The sequence below is a fragment of the Microcebus murinus genome, chromosome 9, assembly GCF_040939455.1.
Source record: "Microcebus murinus isolate Inina chromosome 9, M.murinus_Inina_mat1.0, whole genome shotgun sequence".
In the NCBI taxonomy this organism is placed as follows: Eukaryota; Metazoa; Chordata; class Mammalia; order Primates; family Cheirogaleidae; genus Microcebus; species Microcebus murinus.
In genome coordinates, this window is record NC_134112.1 from 63,891,372 (window position 1) to 63,910,070 (window position 18,699).

Consider the following 18,699-nt stretch of genomic DNA (forward strand, 5'->3'; position numbering starts at 1 on the left):
CTTCTTCGACAAATATTTACTGAGCAAACACTGGCCCTGGCAGCGTGCTTCCTACTGCAGGTACCCCCACATTTTAGTCCACTGTCAACTTTCTTCTGAATAAATTCTTACTTCTTTGATATTATTTCTGGCTAAGGGATACGGAAAAAGAGAAATGGACACCAAAAACAGTTTCTGTCCTAAAGAACTTACAATCTAATCGGGGAGATAAACAACAAAGCAATGAACCAAGACAACAAATCAAAATGCCTTAAGAACCTACATGGAGCTGTGAGCAAAGCACTATGGGAGCAGAGGAAGATGCAATTCATGGGACTGAGGAGACTGAGGGAGGCTTCATGAAAGAGGCAGCCCTGACTGAGGCTTGGAGAGGACTTGGCAGACGAGAGAGGACAGCAACAACGAACAAAGAGGGCGATGGAGGAATGTGAGCAGAGATGGACTGGTGGGGGGCCAGATCTTGACCATGCCACAGCCATTCCCGTCTCTGTGCCTTACCTGACTTTCTCCTCCCAGCTAGAAGGCCCTCCCCTGTCCATCGGTCACACCTTTCAGATTTCACTCAGCTTTCAGAACTTAAGCACAAATCCTACACCTTCTCCACAGTGAGACCCAGGATTTATTACACGTAATTCATCTTTCCTGTGTTCAAGTAAAGATCACGTTTGACAGAAATGTTACAAACTTTACAAATATTGTAAATGTTCCCTCCACAAATTTCTCTGTAAACCAGGTAAGAGATTCAATTCGTTGAACCAGTAAGGTAGAATAATGACATAAAATAAATAAGGCCCTGTGGTAGGCAGAGTCACAGCCCCCAAAGATGTCTGCACCCTCGTCCCAGGAGTCTGTGGGTATGTCACCTCACGGGACAAAAGGGACTTTGCAGATGTGACTAGGGAAAAGGCCCTTGAGATAGAGAGGCTTACCCTGGATTATCTTAAAGTGGGCCAGAGACCTGGGACATGAGAAGGCTCTGACCCACCACTGCTGACTTTGAGGATAGAGGAGGGGGCCATGAACTAAGGAATGTGGGCAGCTTCCAGGGGCTGGGAATGGCCCTCAGCTGACAGCAAGAAAACAGGAACCTCAGCCTATGACCACAAGGAACTGAATTCTGCCATCAACCCAATGAGCCAGACACAAGTTCCCCCAGGAGCCTTCAGAAAGCAATGCAGCCCCCAAACATGTTAATTTTAGTATAGAGAGACTGTGTCTGACATGGATAACTATAACATAATACATGTATGTTTTGTTTGTTTGTTTGTTTTTGAGACAGTCTCACTCTGTTGCCCAGGTTAGAGTGCTGTGGCGTCAGCCTAGCTCACAGCAACCTCAAACTCGTGGGCTCAGGTAATCCTCCTGCCTCAGCCTCCCGAGTAGCTGGGACTACCAGCATGTGCCACCATGCTCAGCTAATTTTTTCTATATATGTTTTTAGTTTGCCAATTAATTTCTTTCTATTTTTAGTAGAGACAGAGCCTCGCTCTTGCTCAGGGCAGTTTCAAACTCCTGACCTTGAGCGATCCTCCCGCCTCGGCCTCCCAGAGTGCTAAGATTACAGGCGTGAGCCACCATCCCCGGCCCATGTATGTTGTTTTAAGCCACTAAATTATAATTTGTTATGGCAGCTAGAAAACTAAATAGAAAACTAAAACAGGTCCTATGTTTCCTCAATGGGTGGAGGCCAACATTATTTCTTAAAAACTTGGATTTTTGATAATTATAAAAATGAACAGCATTTAAAAATTCTGTTGGAAGAAAAATTCTATTTCATTTAAATAGTGATGAGCAAAATCTGTCATAGGATTAAAGATAAAAAAAATTAAAATAGTTATGAGCAGGGAAAATACTTTGGAGTTTTAACTTTATTACTAAGGAATTAGGCAGAAATATATTAAAGGATAAAAGGCATCTTTCATAATAACCAAACTCTGTTCAGTCAGCACCATTCATCTTACCAGGGCAGCATCCCCCACACCTCCAACGTGGATACTTTCTAACAGGTAGGAACTATGTTCCATAATCCCATTATGCTCTTCTGTCATAGTATAGTCATTTGAGAAACGTGCCAGTAGGTGATTCTGTCGTCTTGCAAACATCCTGGAGTGTACTTACACAAACCTAGACGGTATGTAGCCTATTCCTTAGACTACACACCTGTACAACATGTTACTGCACTGAATACTATAGGCAATTGTAACGCAATGGGGTAAATACTTGTGTACTTAACCACATCTAAACGTAGAAAAGGTGCAGTGCAAATATAGTAATCTTAGGGGACCACCATTGTGTATGTGGTCTGTCGTTGACCAAAATGTTGTTGTACGGCACATGACTATAATCAATAAAGGGTTAAGTACATCATAATCATTCAATACACTGATTGAAATGTCTATTAACTTCTGCTCTGGTTTCAAAGTACAATCTCAGTCCCTCATTTATTAAGTACCTACAAGGTCCACTGTGCTGAGTGCCAAGGGAGTTGCAAAAACATGTAAGACACAATCCCTGTCCAAAGTGACCTTTTTAAATAAAACAACCATAATATAATACAGAATAAAATAAGCGCTAACAGAGATGCACAAGCAATGTGTTGTTAAAACATCAAGGGAGGGTTAGGTTCCTCAGTATAGGAAGTTCAAAAAAGTGGTGTGCTTCAAGCCAGACATAAAAGCCCTCAATTTAATTGATGAAATAATTTTGAAGGCTGCTGTAAATATGTTTATATTTTTCAATGTTTTTAAACATTTAAAAGTAGCATTTACCTAGCCACCACTGCCATTAGTTCTTATTGCCACTAAATCTTACTCATTAAAGCAGGGAATCTATTAATACCAGGCAAAATTTTGTTAACCTGGCTTGAGTGACGTTATTTAAATTAATTAGGTCTTACTTCATTAAATATTCAAAAGTTCAGATTAGCTGCCAACATAATAGACATGGATTACTAAACTTTTGTTGTACTATCAAAAATCCATTCAGCTCATTATACAAAACATCTTAAAATCTTTTCCAGTTCTAGTGATTTTTAAACTCAATTTTGTCTCTGGCCAAAGTAATGAAGGAGTGTTGGGATCACATTTAGAGATTGCCTCTCCTAAAAAGTGCATATTTAGTTTTCAACATCTTCAAAATCTTTTGTTTCTTAATATTCTTTTACTCAATCAGCATTTATTCAAATACCAACTGGGTGTCCAAGGCAAAGCAAAGGCATGCTATCGGGTGAAAGATACTTAAGAGTAGCTGCGGCCGGTCACGGTGGCTCAGGCCTATAATCCTAGCACTCTGGGAGGCCGAAGCAGGCGGATTGCTCGAGGTCAGGAGTTCGAAACCAGCCTGAGCAAGAGTGAGACCCTGTCTCTAATAAAAACAGAAAGAAATTAATTGGCCAACTAAAAATATATAGCAAAAATTAGCCAGGCATGGTGGCACATGCCTATAGTCCCAGCCATTTGGGAGGCTGAGGCAGAAGGATCTCCTGAGCCCAGGAGATTGAGGTTGCTGTGAGCTAGGCAGATACCATGGCACTCTAGCCCAGGTGACAGAGTGAGACTCTGTCTCAAAAAAAAAAAAGAGTAGCCGCAACAAATCAATCATCTGGTCAATATTTCCTGAGCGCTGTCTATGCAACACATTGTCCCAGCAGAATCGGTACTTCAGGAGCCCTGGCCTAGGGGAGTCCTGGAGCAATTTCTCTTGTGGGGAAACAACTTCAAAAAGGATCACCATACGACACTGTTGAGTCGCAGGACCAGAGGAGTCTTTTTCCGCTCCCCCCCAATGATTCCCAAAGACAGGGAAGGCATCTGATCAATCATGCTAGAAAGATCATACGATTATCTGCTTTAAAATCTTTACCAGAAACTTTGGCGTTGCACACTCTCCCGATGAACGCATTCCGGTTTTTTACAAACTTTTGCTGGATAGATTTGAGCCCAGGCCAGGGGCTGTGTGTGGGTGGAGACAGACAGGAAGTGTGTGGATAGAGGAAAAGACGAAGGGAGAGTAGCACAGAAACCACTTAGGGTAAAGGAATGGAGGACATTCCTGAGTTTATGACATAATTTGGAGAATTACATATGCTGCTTTCATCTCATCAAGAAGGACTTTAGGAGCGATGACAGCTTCGAACTGAGGAATCAATTACTGAAGGATTCAACATGTGTTCTGGGAGTCACAAAGGAAAGTCAGAAAAGTGACTTAAGCAGACAGCTGTTTGTCTTTCTCCTCTGCTTTTATCATCCCAGCTTCCCCCTCTGGAGGTTTTCTAAGAACAGAAATTCACGCTGGAGTTTCAGTGGCTACATGCTGTACTGAGTCCACCGCACGTTCTGGAACAGAACAAACCCAAATAGAGAGGACAAAGAGAACATGTTCTTGGGGCTGAAACTCTCATGCCTTCCCGGCAGACACTTACAGTGTTGGGAAATAATCTTGTAAGAGAGTCAATTTTTGAGTCCACGAAGCTTGCTCAATGAAAGGAGCGTGTTCCCCTGGGAAGATTCAAGGCCACAGGGAAACATCTGTCTCTTCTCTCAGCAGTCACTTACACTATCGTTACCAGATGTTCTGACTCTGATCCAGTACCAGACCAACACCCTCCTTGACTCAAAGGTAGTTAATTAAACTCCCACAAATTTCACATCTCGCCAGATGTGTATGATATAACACTTTCTGGTAAAACTTCATGTTTCTTCTATTCAAAGAATACTAGCACATTTAAGTAACTAAACAATGTTATTATATTAATCATTTTCATTAATGGAAATTCCATATATAATTTTCATAAAAGTTACAAAAAATAAACGTGAAAAGATTCTCTACACAAATCAAAATGTGAGTCCATTTTCCTTTTTTTTTTTTTTTTTTTTTTTTATTGAGACAGAGTCTCACTCTGTTGCCCAGGTTAGAGTGCTGTGGTGTCAGCCTCGCTCACAGCAACCTCAAACTCCTGGACTCAAGCAATCCTTCTGCCTCAGCCTCCCGAGTAGCTGGGACTACAGGCATATGCCACCATGCCCAGCTAATTTTTTCTATATCTTTTTAGCTGGCCAATTAATTTCTTTCTATTTTTAGTATAGAGGGGGCGTCTTACTCTTGCTCGGGCTGGTTTCGAACTCCTGACCTTGAGTGATCCACCCACCTCAGCCTCCCAGAGTGCTTGGATTACAGGCAGGTGAGGCACGGCACCTGGCCTTTCTATTTTTTTTTTTTTTGACTGGTGAAAAACAAAATGTTTGATGATAACAACTGCTGTAGGGGATGGGGAAAAGGTACTTAGGTAACGGGTAGGAAAACAAACTGGCTCAGTCTGTTTGGAACAATCATGACATTCTCTATTAAAATTAAAAATACTCATGTACTGTGACTTAGCAGTTCCGTCATTGGGAACTTAGTCTATAGAGGTATCTCCAAACTTTCAATGTTTGCATATTATATATCTTCTTGAGAGACAAACGAAATGTCATCCTTTTCCTAGAAGTCTTGACTTTCATCGGTGACTGAGTCCAAGAACCTAAGCGAAGCTCCACTCACCTATTGTTTAACGCTCCCCCGAGGTCACAGTCACAAGGGCGACATCCATCCAAATCGTTGCTTAAGCCCCAGTACTCTGGCTGCAGAACAAAAGATTAAACATCTCAAGGTGGGTTCCTGTAGTTACACAATAGACTCAGCAAGGAACAAGTTAAAGCGTGTTTTGGTTTTTCCAGCAAATGCTCATTTTCACTGTGAGAAGCAGAAAGCCAACAAAAGGAGGGAGTATTCCTGAAATAAGGAAAGCTAAGCTGTGGCTCACTGGAATCATAAGGTTTTACATAATCGCGTGGTAACACCAGACCACAAACTAGCTCCTCTGCCCTACAAATAACCTTCATCTAACAATTAATACGAGCAAGCAGTAAAAATACCAATTTTCTTCATTAGAATTACTCCGGCAGTAGGAGACTTAAGGTGAATATTTGGCAGGACTTTAAATTTTCCTTCAGTCTGTCTCTCATAAATCTCATACGGAGAGCCCTTCAATGTGGAATGTGGAAACACAGCATACAGCTAGGACTATTCTCGAGACAGAAAGGTAAGGAAATCACCAAGTCTTGGGAGCATCAGAGATGGAAATAAAAATGGGATAGTATCTACATATGGATAAAGAGCTCTTTGCACTTCAAAAATGAGCAGATAAAAAGAGGTTCACCAATTTAAATCAGACTTCCAAAAATCTACTTTATGAACCTACCAGGATTATATGTAAACATATATATTTAGTGGTCATAAATGTGATTTGGGGCCATAGCATCCCTCCTAAATTATAAAAGCAATATAAGAATATTATAAAAGATACAGAATTTTTTAAACCACTCCCACAATTGTTCTACTACAAATCATTACAGTGAACTTTTTGGTGTATTTCCCTCCAGATTTTGTTTTTCTTGATGAATTTTTTACTATGTAATCAAAATGCTATTCACATCCTGTTTTCTCTTAATAATAGCATGAACATTTCCTCATGTTACTGTCATTTTCAATGGCAACTGTTATAAATATCACATACTATAAGAAGCCCCCAAGTTTACTTAACTGTTTTCCCACTGTTGCTTCCAAGTCTTTTGCTATGATTATAAAAGATGCAATGAGTCTTGTGGTGAATACATCTTTGTCTAGTTATCTGATTATTTCATTAGGATGGATTCCCAGAAGTGGGATTACTAGGTCAAAGGGCATGCACATTTCTACAGGCTACTGACACATATCGCCAAGATGTTTTTCACAAAGTATGAACCAATTTGCATTTCCACCAGCAGCCAAGAAGTACCAGCACCTCATTATATCCGAATAGTAAGCAGTCCCATTTTTAAGAGCTTTTGTTAATTTTGTCTATAAAAGTGGCATTTCAATGTGGTTTCATTTTACAATTCTAACAGTGATGGTGAACATCTTGTGAAATTATTCATTAGTCATCCCTGTCTTGTGAATTGTCTACTCATGTCTTTTACCACTTACACATAAAGGTGATGGGAGAATCTACAATGGCAAAAAACTTTCTCTATTAAAACATGCCATATTCAGGCCAGGTGCCCGAGTATGCTCATTCCTGTAATCCCAGCACTTTGGGAGGCCCAGACAGGAGGATTACTTTGAGACCAGCCTGGGCAACATATCGAGACCCCATCTGTACACAAAATTTTAAAATTAGCCAGGCATGGTGGCACATGCCTGCAGTCCCAGCTACTCAGGAGGCTGAGGCAGGAGGATCACTTGAGTCCAGAGGTTCGAGACTGCAGTGAGCTGTGATCATGTCACTGCACTCCAGCCTGGGTGACAGAACAGGATCCCTTCTCTAAAAAAGAAAAAATAATGTCACCCTCACAAACTACCCATCACATAATGAGGATTTACCTACCAGACACTGGTCACAGCGTTGTCCCATCACCAGGCGCTTGCAGTAGCAGTGACCTGTCTCAGAATCACAAGGATTCCCGCCAGGAATCGTTCCCAGAGGATTGCAAGCACAAGCTTTATCAAAGACAAAATGAAGTAAAGAAACACAAACCAAGTGAGTCCACGGTAGTCTGGCTTTAGAATTACAAAGGAAAATGGGAATTATGCACACAGGAGAACTCCCAAGCTTTTCAGCAAACGGACTCACATTTACAACCAAATGGATCCTCAGCACTTAAGTCATAAAAGCCTTCTTTGCACACATCACAATGTTCTCCTTCCACGTATAATTTACACCGACACTGCCCAGCAATGAGACCAGCAGAAAAATCAGTATAGCTGTCACAAATTCCCTCATTCTGAGAACCAGCTGGGTCACACGTACATTCTAAGAAGAATGAAAAGCACCAGGTTAAAAGCAGCAGGAAACACGATGTATCTCTACCTGAACGTAATACATATGCTCCCTTCATCCCTCTGAATCTCACACAAACAGACTACAGAAGGCATGACTACCAATAAATCCCCCTCCCAGCATCCCAGACAGCAGTTCGGCCCCAATGCTGAGTCTGCTGCTCACACTGCGAGCTCTCAGCGAAGGATTTTACTACAGACTATTCAATATGAAGGAGGTCCCGCACAGTTACATTTCCCAACGTACGTTCACAGAGATTAGGATCTCGGATGTCCCTCTCCGGGTGCTGGTAGTAAAAGGGCTTGCACTGCTCACAGTTGCGCCCCATGGTGTTGTGCTGACAGTCGTCACACACGCCTCCGCTGACGTTCCCAGTGGCCAGGTAAACGGCCATGTCGAAGTGGCATGAGCTGGAATGTTCGTTGCAGTTACACTCTGCGTGACGAGAGCAAAGGCAAGAAAAGCCTTTTAAATCCATGGACCAGCGGAGGATGGGGGTGGTAGGAAGGAAGCTCATTTAGGAAACCAGGGACTAAGTTCAACAAGAAGGTATTCCCAGTGAAAAACTACAAATCCATTGAGGATACTGATTTAAGCCCCAAAGCAGGTTGGAAACCTTAAAGATGTGAACTTTATGAACTGAACACAGTTATCCGCCTTCCTTGGAAGAGAATGGGCTATGAGAAGTGGAAAATCCTAGGGGGAGCCCTCTTGGAAGCTTGTGACAGAGGGAAGACTGCCATTCCACCAAGGATGCTTTTGGGTCCTGCTCAGGGTGGGACTGGATGGAAGGCCACTGTGCCAAAGGACCTGCCAGGTGACGCGTTCCTGGGAAAGCCAGTTCGGGCCCCCTGCCTTGAGGAGCGTGGCATGAAGGATAGATGCCCTCCTCCCATTCCCGTCCCACCTCAGCCTGCAGTCCATAGTAAATTCAGGCCCATTTCATAGCACAGCCCAGCTGGCCTCCTTGGGTGCACAATTTCCCTCCCCTAGCCATATTGGCAGAGTCATCTCGGTGCGACCCAGCTTTTTGCTCATCTCACTCTCAGGCTCAACAATCCACGCCAATTCCTCCTCCTCTCACAACTCCAGCCTAACCCAGTCTGGTCCTCCTGGGCTCCACACTCCAGCCTTCCCGCCTTGTCTGTCTCCCCGTGGCAACAGCACCCTGCAGAGGGGGACTGGATCTGACCCACTGGCAGATCCTCGCTGCCCGGCACAGTACTGCTGTCAACACAGTGGCTGAACTCAACCTCGGAATCACTCCCAGCCACACACTCTGTGGGGGTCTCAAGAATGTCCTTGCGGCCTTCTGCTTCACGTTGTTCTCCTTATCTGGGCTCCCTCCCACTGTCCTCCCTCCCTCCTGCTCTTTCTTCTCTCTAGCTAAGCAATTGTAAGTGTTCATTAAGGGCCAGCTGCGCTCTACTTATTAACAAAGCCTTGACCACTCACTCCAGCTCATGCTGGTTTCTGAACTGCTAGAACAGTCCTTCTCGGCGGGGGCAGAGGCAGGCATGCTCTTGAAGGGGAGGAGGTGTGTGTCTCAGAATCACTGTGTGTGCAGCAGGGAGCGGTGGTGGTGGTGGCGTTTCACGCTATAGCTCTGCCCAGAGAACAGCCCCGGACAGATGGAGGGATGCCAGAGGCTGCAGCTGGGCTGGCATGGAAACAAGGCCAAAGACTCTACTCCATATCTTAGACCTTAATGAACTACCATGCAGTATTTTTCTTCCATTTTCTGTCAGGGTCATCTTGTCTTAAGAATAAGTACAAGGTCAAGGACAACAAGTGTCAGATACACAGGTGCTGCTCAGTAAATATTAATTTATTGATTTAATTGAATGGATATTGTTGGTCTCCCAGGAGTACCAGGGTGAAACTGGGAAAGAGGGAGTAACTTTTCTTCCCTCTGCAACAAAGTATATTATTATAGTACTTCTAATCAGAGAATGGATACTGGAGTCCTAAGTGATTCAAACTGTCCCTTGGAAAGAGACTTACTTTTACAGGCGTTGCTATTCCGACCTTCAGCGGGTCTCCAAGGTAAATCATGGTAGAAATCCATGCACAGTTCGCAGTTTAAGCCCTTGGTATTATGCCTGCACATGCAATGTCCATGTACCTTGAAAGTTACAAAAACAGGAAAGAGCAAAGTAAGAGATATACTAATGGCCCATTTTTCTCCACAATCAATTGAAAATATAAAACCATTTTTCATACTAATTTCTAACTCACAGCATAGAGGAGTTCTTGGTTTTTATGTTCTCCCTCCCTCCAGTGATTTCTGTCTTACTAACTGCTATATGCCCTGTCTCTAGAATAGCTCCTATTATATAATGGATGTGCAATAAATATTTCATTGAGTAGCTATGAAAAGAACCCAGAGCTGGGTGAGGTGGCTCACGCCTGTAATTCCAGCACTTTGGGAGGTTGAGGAGAGAGGATAACTTGAGGCCAGGAGTTCAAGACCAGCCTGGGCAACATAGTGAGATCCTGTCTCTAAAAAAAAAAGTATTTTTTAAATTAGCTGGGTGTGGTGGTGGCAGGCCTATAGTCCTAGCTACTTGGGAGGCTGAGGTAGGGGGATTGCTTGAGCCCAGGAGTTCTAGGCTACAGTGAGCTATAATGGCACCAATGCACCCTAGCCTGTGTGACAGAGACCCTGTCTCAAAAAAAGAAAAGAACCCAGATGAACAAAATTAGTTACTTAAGATTTTAAAAAGTTACTTAAGAGTAAAAAATCTATTGTAATAGAAAACTACAAAAGTTGTTAAATATAATGCAGAACTAAATGCACACATTTAACCTGGGAACCCACTCACCATACTGCAAGTTTTACCAGTAGGCCAGAAAACCATTTTTGTTTGTTTATCCTATTTTGTCTTTTTAGTTCAGGCACAGCACTTAAACATTTTTTCAACGAAAATAAAAATTTAAAGTTAACCATTTACCACATTTCTTTTTTTCCTTTTGAGCAAGGAAATATAAAATCTCAGAAAAAGATACACATTAATTTGCTTGATGAAGGGCTGGCGATGCAGTATTTTGCACTGTGTCACTGTGAGGGGCCCTTACGACTCTTGAGGCATAGAAATGACAGACAAATTACAGTATTTCAGTCCACTAAACATGCAGGTACAGGGCACCTCACCTTCACACTAGTTTCTGTGGAATTCAGGAACAGGACAGACAGGTCCATCCTGGACTTACCTTCACATGAGTGCAGTTAGCAGGAGACTGAAAATCCTCTTTTTTTTTTTTTTTATTTCGGCATATTATGGGGGTACAGATTTCAAGGTTTCAATAAATGCCCATCCCCCCCCACAAGTCTGAGTCTCCAGCATGACCATCCCCCAGATGGTGCACATCTCACTCATTATATATCTATATACCCGCCCCCCTCCCCCCTCCCCCCTGCCCAATACCCTATTACTGTACTACCTATGTGTCCTCTTAGGTGCTGCTCAGTTAATACCAATTTGCTGGTGAGTATATGTGGTGTTTGTTTTTCCATTCTTGGGAAACTTCACTTAATAGTATGGGTTCCAGCTCTAACCAGGAAAATATAAGATGTGCTATATCACCGTTGTGAAATCCTCTTTTTACCAAGTGGTTTTACATACACCAAAAACCAGTTCCAAAGCACACACCACAAACCCCTATGGTGTCTGAATACACTGTACATACTGTGAGACCCATGACAGTGCCAAGACTTCAGCTACACAGATTTGTTACACGGTAAAGGAAATATAATCTACCCAGCATTCTCTGAACGAGGTACCACTCAGACTAAAGAGACACTTCTCTCCCCTCAGCTCTGTTAAAAATTCAACTTTGTTTATCATGCAGTAAAAGTTCTAACTGGAGTAAAGGGAAGGCAGAAGTTTTAGAAGAGCTGAATACACTCAGTCCTACACTTACTTGGACAAGGACTAACAATCTTTGAAAAGGCAATGGCAAGTAAGCCAGGCACACCCTTCATCAAGAAGGGAGGTCCACAGCTTAGTGGAAGGAACCCAGAGCTCTGATTCCCACCTGCTGCTCATTTGTTTAGGGCGCTTCAGTAAAATAATCCTTGGTTTCTTCTAGTTGATTTAGTAGATCTCATAAGTCCTATCCGGCTTTAAAATCCTCTGGGTGTATAAGAATTCTCCTAGAAATTGGTAGACTACATGATCCATTTGCTATCCATTTAGCAAATCACCCAAATCCCAAATTTTAAAAGTATAAAATATGCAAACATGGCATAAAAGTGGAAAAGGAATGAAATTAGAAGAAAAAGATAGAAAGAAACAAACTCCATTGGATCCCTTAAAATGATATCCCATGGGTCTGGGTTAAAATTTCCAGTTTCTCTGGGCTGAGATAAATTTATGACTTCTAGCATAAAAAGGCGAATGCTTGTGGTTTTTAATCTTCCCTAATGTAAAAAGGCAGACTCAATTGCTATTTAGACAACTTTTTAATCCTTGCTGACTAAAATATCTTCTTTAACAACAGCCTGCAGTAACACATTCCAAAAGTTAATTCATTGTCTATGGAATGAGCAGTCTGTACACTCTCATAGTCTTACGAACTCTTCAAACTGAAAATTAACAATCAACCACCAGTATGGTGCAAAGGGCAAAATGTAAGCCTGGAAAAGTGACACCCATGGAAAACGTAAAGGGCTTAAGATAAGACCAGCTTCACCTGTGTAAAAAAGGAGCCAGCCGCACGAAGGGCTCACTTACCATTCCCTCCACTTCTTCACTGACTCCGTCCACAGGGGCACATTCGCTGGCATGGCCGTAGCAGAAGCAATTTCCTCGAACCACCATGTCATAAACTGCGTAATAGTACTTCTCTCTGATTTCCATTCTGGAATCCAAAAGGTTATCTCCCAAAGTATGCAGTTTCACAAACTTGATCCTCAAGTTGGTGATTTTTAATAGATCTATGAAGGTCATCAAGAACATGAAAAGTCTGATCAAAGAAGAATTTTTTTTTTTTTTTTGCATCATTGGTCTTTAGAGAAAGGTGTGACAAACAAAAATAGCTTAAGTAAGGTCCCTCCCCACATTGTATTATCTAGATGGCACCAATAGTAAAGCCTAACACATAATGCGACAGTACCTGGAAGAAGGGTTACTACATTCTCATCAGTTTAATGAAAATGTCTATTTCTGTAATGGATCTGTTTGCAGACCAACGTTGCAGAAAGAAGTGTGAAAGAGGAGAAATTGTAAGAATGCAGTTGCATGACTGCCAAACCCACTGGCACATGGTAAAGTATCGCAATACCATCCGGTTTCCACAGCAATTAGTGTCAGTCTCAAAATCAGACAATTCCATTCAGGTGGGGAAAGGTTTACTAAAGGACTTAAATTCTCACTCTAACATATCTTTGTGCCTATTTTTGGAAGAAAAAAATATTATCTGAAATTTCCCACCACTTAAATGACTCCCAAGTTACCAAAACAGATTTAACACTATAGCATAACTACAACCCGAAGAGAGACTATCTCAAGTTTTTAAGCAACATTTTGGTCTACAACTTTTTTGTCGTAGTTTTAAAAAATATTTCCACATTTATCAATATGACGTAGAGACATAAGGATAAAGGGACTTAGTACTAGGCTGTTGGGGCAAATTATTTTTTCCTAAATACAAGTTACTTGTAAATCAATTTTATCTTTTTTTTCTTCTTCCTAGGTCTGTAGACTTACGCTTATTACAGAAGCTGGGCTATCAATTACATTCTATAGTACCTCCTACACAAACCAAGAGCCATTCCACCTTCCCCACCAGTGTTTTCATTAGCTACTCAGTTGTTTTGCTGAACTGGATCCCAAGAGATTGACTAGCCCATCTGCGCTCTCAAGCCCTGTAGCCTGAAACTGCTCCTAAGCTTTACTTTCATTTATGCTGATGTGTCCTTATAATTTACAACACAACACCACAGGCTAGTGGCCCAGTGCATCAGATACTTTCAAAGCCCAAATACAATGAGAAATACTTACATGCAGAGCTTACAATGAAGCAATAGAAATGGCTGTGGGTAGAAAGGGAAAGTCCCTACATTAAACTTAGGTTCTTTGTAAAATCAAAAACTAAACAGAGAAACCGTGGTACTACTTAGCTGAGTGGCAGTTAGGGTTAACTGCCAACATCTCCTCCTGCACAAATCCTCCTGCACAAAACGAGCACAAGCGCCTATTGACAACAGGCCAAACAACAAACTTGAAGAGCAGCTGGAGTATTTAGAAGCCCTTGAACTGATCTGTGTGGAAGCCCTCAGTAGAGCAAATACGCTTCCCCCACTCTTTCCTGCCATATTTAACAACAGCCGAGCCCTGTCTTGACTGCTGTCCTAAGAGGCAAACCACTTTTGAAGTGAGTCTTAGAGGCTCAGCAATAGGAACAAATAAAGAGCTATTGCTCCTTTGACTACAAAGTAAATCAAACGCAGGATCTGCTAACATGGGTGCTTCCACAATATAGAAGCCATTTAACAACAAAGGACAAGAGAATTAAAATCAGAAAGGCAATACGCTCCCCAAGACCCACAAATTTCACCTAAAAGGGAGCAGATGGTGCTTCCTTTTAGTGACTCAGGAGGTGTTTGTCCTGGAGCTCACGTGCACATTTTTCACAACTGGATTTTGAGACACGGAGGGAAGGCCTCACAGCTCACTCAGAAATTAACCAAGAGCTGGACTTGTCATTAAAACATTTGCATTACAATAGAATGAATAAGTTATGGACCAGAGACAGCCTGGGCTACATGTAAAATTAATTTAAGTGGGGAAGCAGCACTTTTCTGGCAATATTCCCTGGACTTCTTCCACTCTATTCTTCCTTGCTTCAAGCTTGGAAGTTCCGTGTGGCCTTGGTTAAAAATAGGGCCCTACACAGCTGGGAAAGATCAGCAAGAATCAGCCCTGCCTCTACCCGGCTGATTGCACCTTAGCAGCAGAGGAGGCAGTCTCACCCTTTCACCTTGACATTTGGGACCAGTTCTACACAAGACGCAAACCACAGCTAATGGCAACAGCAACAATGGGTAGCAGCGGCATCTTCAATTTATTGAACACTTCCTATGGGTCGGGTATTTTGGTAGGTCATTTACATACATCCAACAACAACCTCCATAACAACCTTAACGTCAACATTACTTTCTCCGTTTACAGACGAAAAAAGAGGCTACAAAAAGTTTTAAGCAAAAAAAATAAAAAATTAAAAAATTAAAAAAATAAAAAAATAAAAATGTTTTAAGTAAATTACTTGCCCAGATCACATGGCTACAATATGAGAGAACTGGGATCTAAATCCAAGTTCATCTGACTCTAAAGCTCATTCTTTTAATTATTGTACTTTCTGCCACTCAGGAAGATCAAAATGTAATTATGTAATAAAATAGTTGTTGAATGTGGTAAAGAACCCTGAGCTGAACATCATAACGTACGTACGGATTCAAGATCTGGCTTAACAGCCTTCTGTAATAGCATCCAACTCTCTGAGCCTCACTTCACTCATCTATAAAAGGGACCTATAGGCCGGGCGCGGTGGCTCACGCCTGTAACCCTAGCACTATGGGAGGGCGAGGCGGGTGGATTGCTCGAGGTCAGGAGTTCAAAACCAACCTGAGCAAGAGCAAGACCCCGTCTCTACTATAAATAGAAAGAAATTAATTGGCCAACTAGTATATATAGAAAAAATTAGCCGGGCATGGTGGCGCATGCCTGTAGTCCCAGCTACTGGGGAGGCTGAGGCAGCAGGATTGCTTGAGCCCAGGAGTTTGAAGTTGCTGTGAGCTAGGCTGATGCCATGGCACTCACTCTCACCTGGGCAACAAAGCAAGACTCTGTCTCACCAAAAAAAAAAAAAAAAAAAGAAAAGAAAAAAAGAAGGGACCTATAACCCTCACCTTACTGAGTATACTGAGCATGGCAGAGACTCTGATTTCCCTCGGTATTGTCTTTCCTTCTTCCTTTGACAGTAAGAGACCTAGACAAGAGTTTTAGCAGAGCACGTGGCCACCAGCTAGAGATGTTTCCCAGTCTTTCTGCAGTGCAGCCATGTGATTAATTTTGGCCAACAGGGTGTGAGCAGCAGTGATGTGTACAACTTCTGGGTCTCTTCTTTAGTTGGAATTTGTGTGCCCTCTACTTCCTCCTCTCCCACAGGCTGGGATAAGGACATGCTGGTGGTGGGCTAACTCTATGTGGATAAACCTAGGAACATGGGTGGCCTTAAAGCGAGGTTGCCAGATTTAGCAAATAAAGGACGTTTGTTTAAATTTGAACTGCAGATAATTATTTTTTAGTATAAGTATGTCCAAAATATCACATAGATCATAATTATACCAACCACAAATATTATGTGAGACAAACTTATACTAGTCACAAATATTATACAGGGTACAGTTATACTAAAAATAATTATTTACCTAAAATTCAAATTTAACTGGGCATCATCCTGTATTTTATCTGGCAAGCCCAATCATGGCACCTGAACTACATTTCTTCTCTGGAAATCCCTCTGGTTGATTTCATAAGAGAAAAGGAAACTTTTATCTTACTTGAACAACTGTATTTTTTGGGATACTTTGCTCCAATAGCTTAATCTATACCCTAATTAATACACTGAGTGAGAAAATAAATAAGGTATTATGATCAACATAATTATTTGAGTACTTATAACGTAAGTCTTTTACTCTGATCAAAACATGTACCCTACAGGGGAGAACTTTGATTACTGCCAGTTCCAAGACCCCCTGGTAAGGTACAGAGGAAGGAGGAAAATGAAGATGGTCAATTTAGCTTTGAATGTTTATATTTGAGCAGTTATTGCTCAACTACTCTGCATAAAACTTATTTTGTGACTGCTGTTTCTCATCAAAGCTTTTATTTGGAAACAAGCTTACTCTGTATCCTTGGGCTATACGGATCTTCTATTTTGAAAGCAGGATCCAAAGCACGAAATATCACCTAAAAATGGATACAAGAGTAATTGGTATTTTTTGCAGTGATCAAAAAGCGGATTTGCAAGTAGAATATGAAACAAAGAAGTAAACAAACCTCTCCTTCAGTTGAGGGCTCAATGTCCGAGTATCGAGAATCACAAATTATATCATCGACTTTTTTCATGGGGCCAGTTGAAATGCCCGGAAACGAGCTCTCGCAGTCATAGGCAAAGTACCTGTACACGCCCCAGGTCTTCCCAAAGTCGGACGATCGTTCTATCAGCATAGCAGCTGGACGGAATGTCTACAGGCAGACAGCAAAAGTCTCACTTGGCGTTTTTTATTGGTAATCTGTATTTTTAAAAATCTCAAGTGAAAATGTAACTCAACTCTGTGCCACAGCCCCTGACTGCATGTGGTTGGCATTTCAGACTGTGGCTGTAATTCAAATACTTTGAACCGTTTCATGGAGCCTCTTCTTGCAAGGAAAGTGTCTGGTCTCTAAATTTTGCACTTTCCCCCACCCTACTAGATTAGTAAGCTGTTTCTCTTTAGAAGCTGATTGTAAACAGGCCTGAATAGCAAACACACTATTGTGTATTTAGTCCCCATGCCCATAATAAGACTGATTAGGCTGAGTGCTTCTTCCTTCATTTGTTTATTTAATCATTCAATAGATGTAAGTAACTCAGTACCAGCCAGGGGCCTATAAGCCATCTATATGCTGTACATAGTCCAATAAAGTACAGATATGGGTGTAAATAATTTACAATACGTCAAGCACCACAGTAGGGTCACATGCAGTGAACTTTGGGAAAACAAGAGGAAGGAATTAATTGCTAAGGAAACTGGAGAATCCAGCAATTCCAGAGCTAGGTTATACCCAAAAGAACTGAAAATAGGGACTCAAACATATACTTGTACCTGAATGTTCATAGCAGCACTATCAACAATAGCCAAAAGAAGGAAACAACCCACGTGCCCATCAACTAAATAAATACAATGTGGTATATACGTACAACAAAATATTAATCAACCATAAAAAGGAATTAAACACTAATACATACTATGGCATGCTTGAACCTTGAAACCATTATGCTAAGTGAAATGAACCACACAAAAGGACAATTTTTTTATTTTTAGAGACAGGGTCTTGCTCTGTTGCCAAGGCTAGAGTGCAATGGTGTGATCATAGCTCACTGCAGCCTTGAACTCTGGGGCTCAAGTGATCCTCCCACCTCAGCTTCCCAAGAATAGGACAGGTATTATATGATTCCACTTAAATAGTAGATAGAGACAGAAAGTAGACTAGAGGTGACCAAGGGCTGGGCAGAGGGGAAAATGGGGAGTTAACTGCTTACGGGCTACAGAATTTCTATTTGGGTGGATGAAAAGTTCTGGAAATAGATTATGACACTGGCTGCCCAACACTGTGACTACACCTGATACCACTGAATTGTACACTTAAAAATAATTAAAATGGTAAATTTTATGTTATGCATATTTTACCACCAAGAAAGAAAAATGTAGGGAATACTTCACAGAGAAGAGGACTTCAAATTGGATCTTAAGTGGGTAACAAGGTATTTTCCAGGCAGAGGGTAGAGGTGGCTGAAGGTGGCAGAAGAGGTTAGTTGGAGCGTGGTAGGAAGGAATTTACCATCACTAAAGTGTTTAAATGTTTGCAATGAAAAGGGGACACTGAAAAATTTAAGTAGACACAATGAAATAATCAGATTGCACTTTAGAAAAATAAACTCGAGTGGCAGAGTTATTGGCCATGAACAATATAACTGAAAGAAGAAAATGAAGGTTTTAACTCAAGCAGTTACAACATGGATAGAAAAAAATGGATGAAATTGACTGTTCTGAAAATTCAGTGACAGTGGACTAT

General features: G+C 41.6%; 1 protein-coding gene across 1 annotated transcript in view; it reads right to left on the bottom strand.

Annotated features, from left to right (window-relative positions):
• Window positions 1–18,699, bottom strand: part of LAMB1 (laminin subunit beta 1) — a 70,235-nt gene that overhangs the window by 39,560 nt on the left and 11,976 nt on the right. Inside the window, exons 6-13 of the mRNA XM_012746023.3 lie at window positions 16,921–17,109; window positions 16,767–16,830; window positions 12,592–12,794; window positions 9,860–9,980; window positions 8,102–8,290; window positions 7,649–7,828; window positions 7,403–7,515; window positions 5,539–5,618 (exon numbers count right to left, since the gene is read on the bottom strand). Of these exons, the coding sequence (XP_012601477.2) occupies window positions 5,539–5,618; window positions 7,403–7,515; window positions 7,649–7,828; window positions 8,102–8,290; window positions 9,860–9,980; window positions 12,592–12,794; window positions 16,767–16,830; window positions 16,921–17,109 (1,139 nt within the window). The remainder of the gene's footprint in view (window positions 1–5,538; window positions 5,619–7,402; window positions 7,516–7,648; window positions 7,829–8,101; window positions 8,291–9,859; window positions 9,981–12,591; window positions 12,795–16,766; window positions 16,831–16,920; window positions 17,110–18,699) is intronic.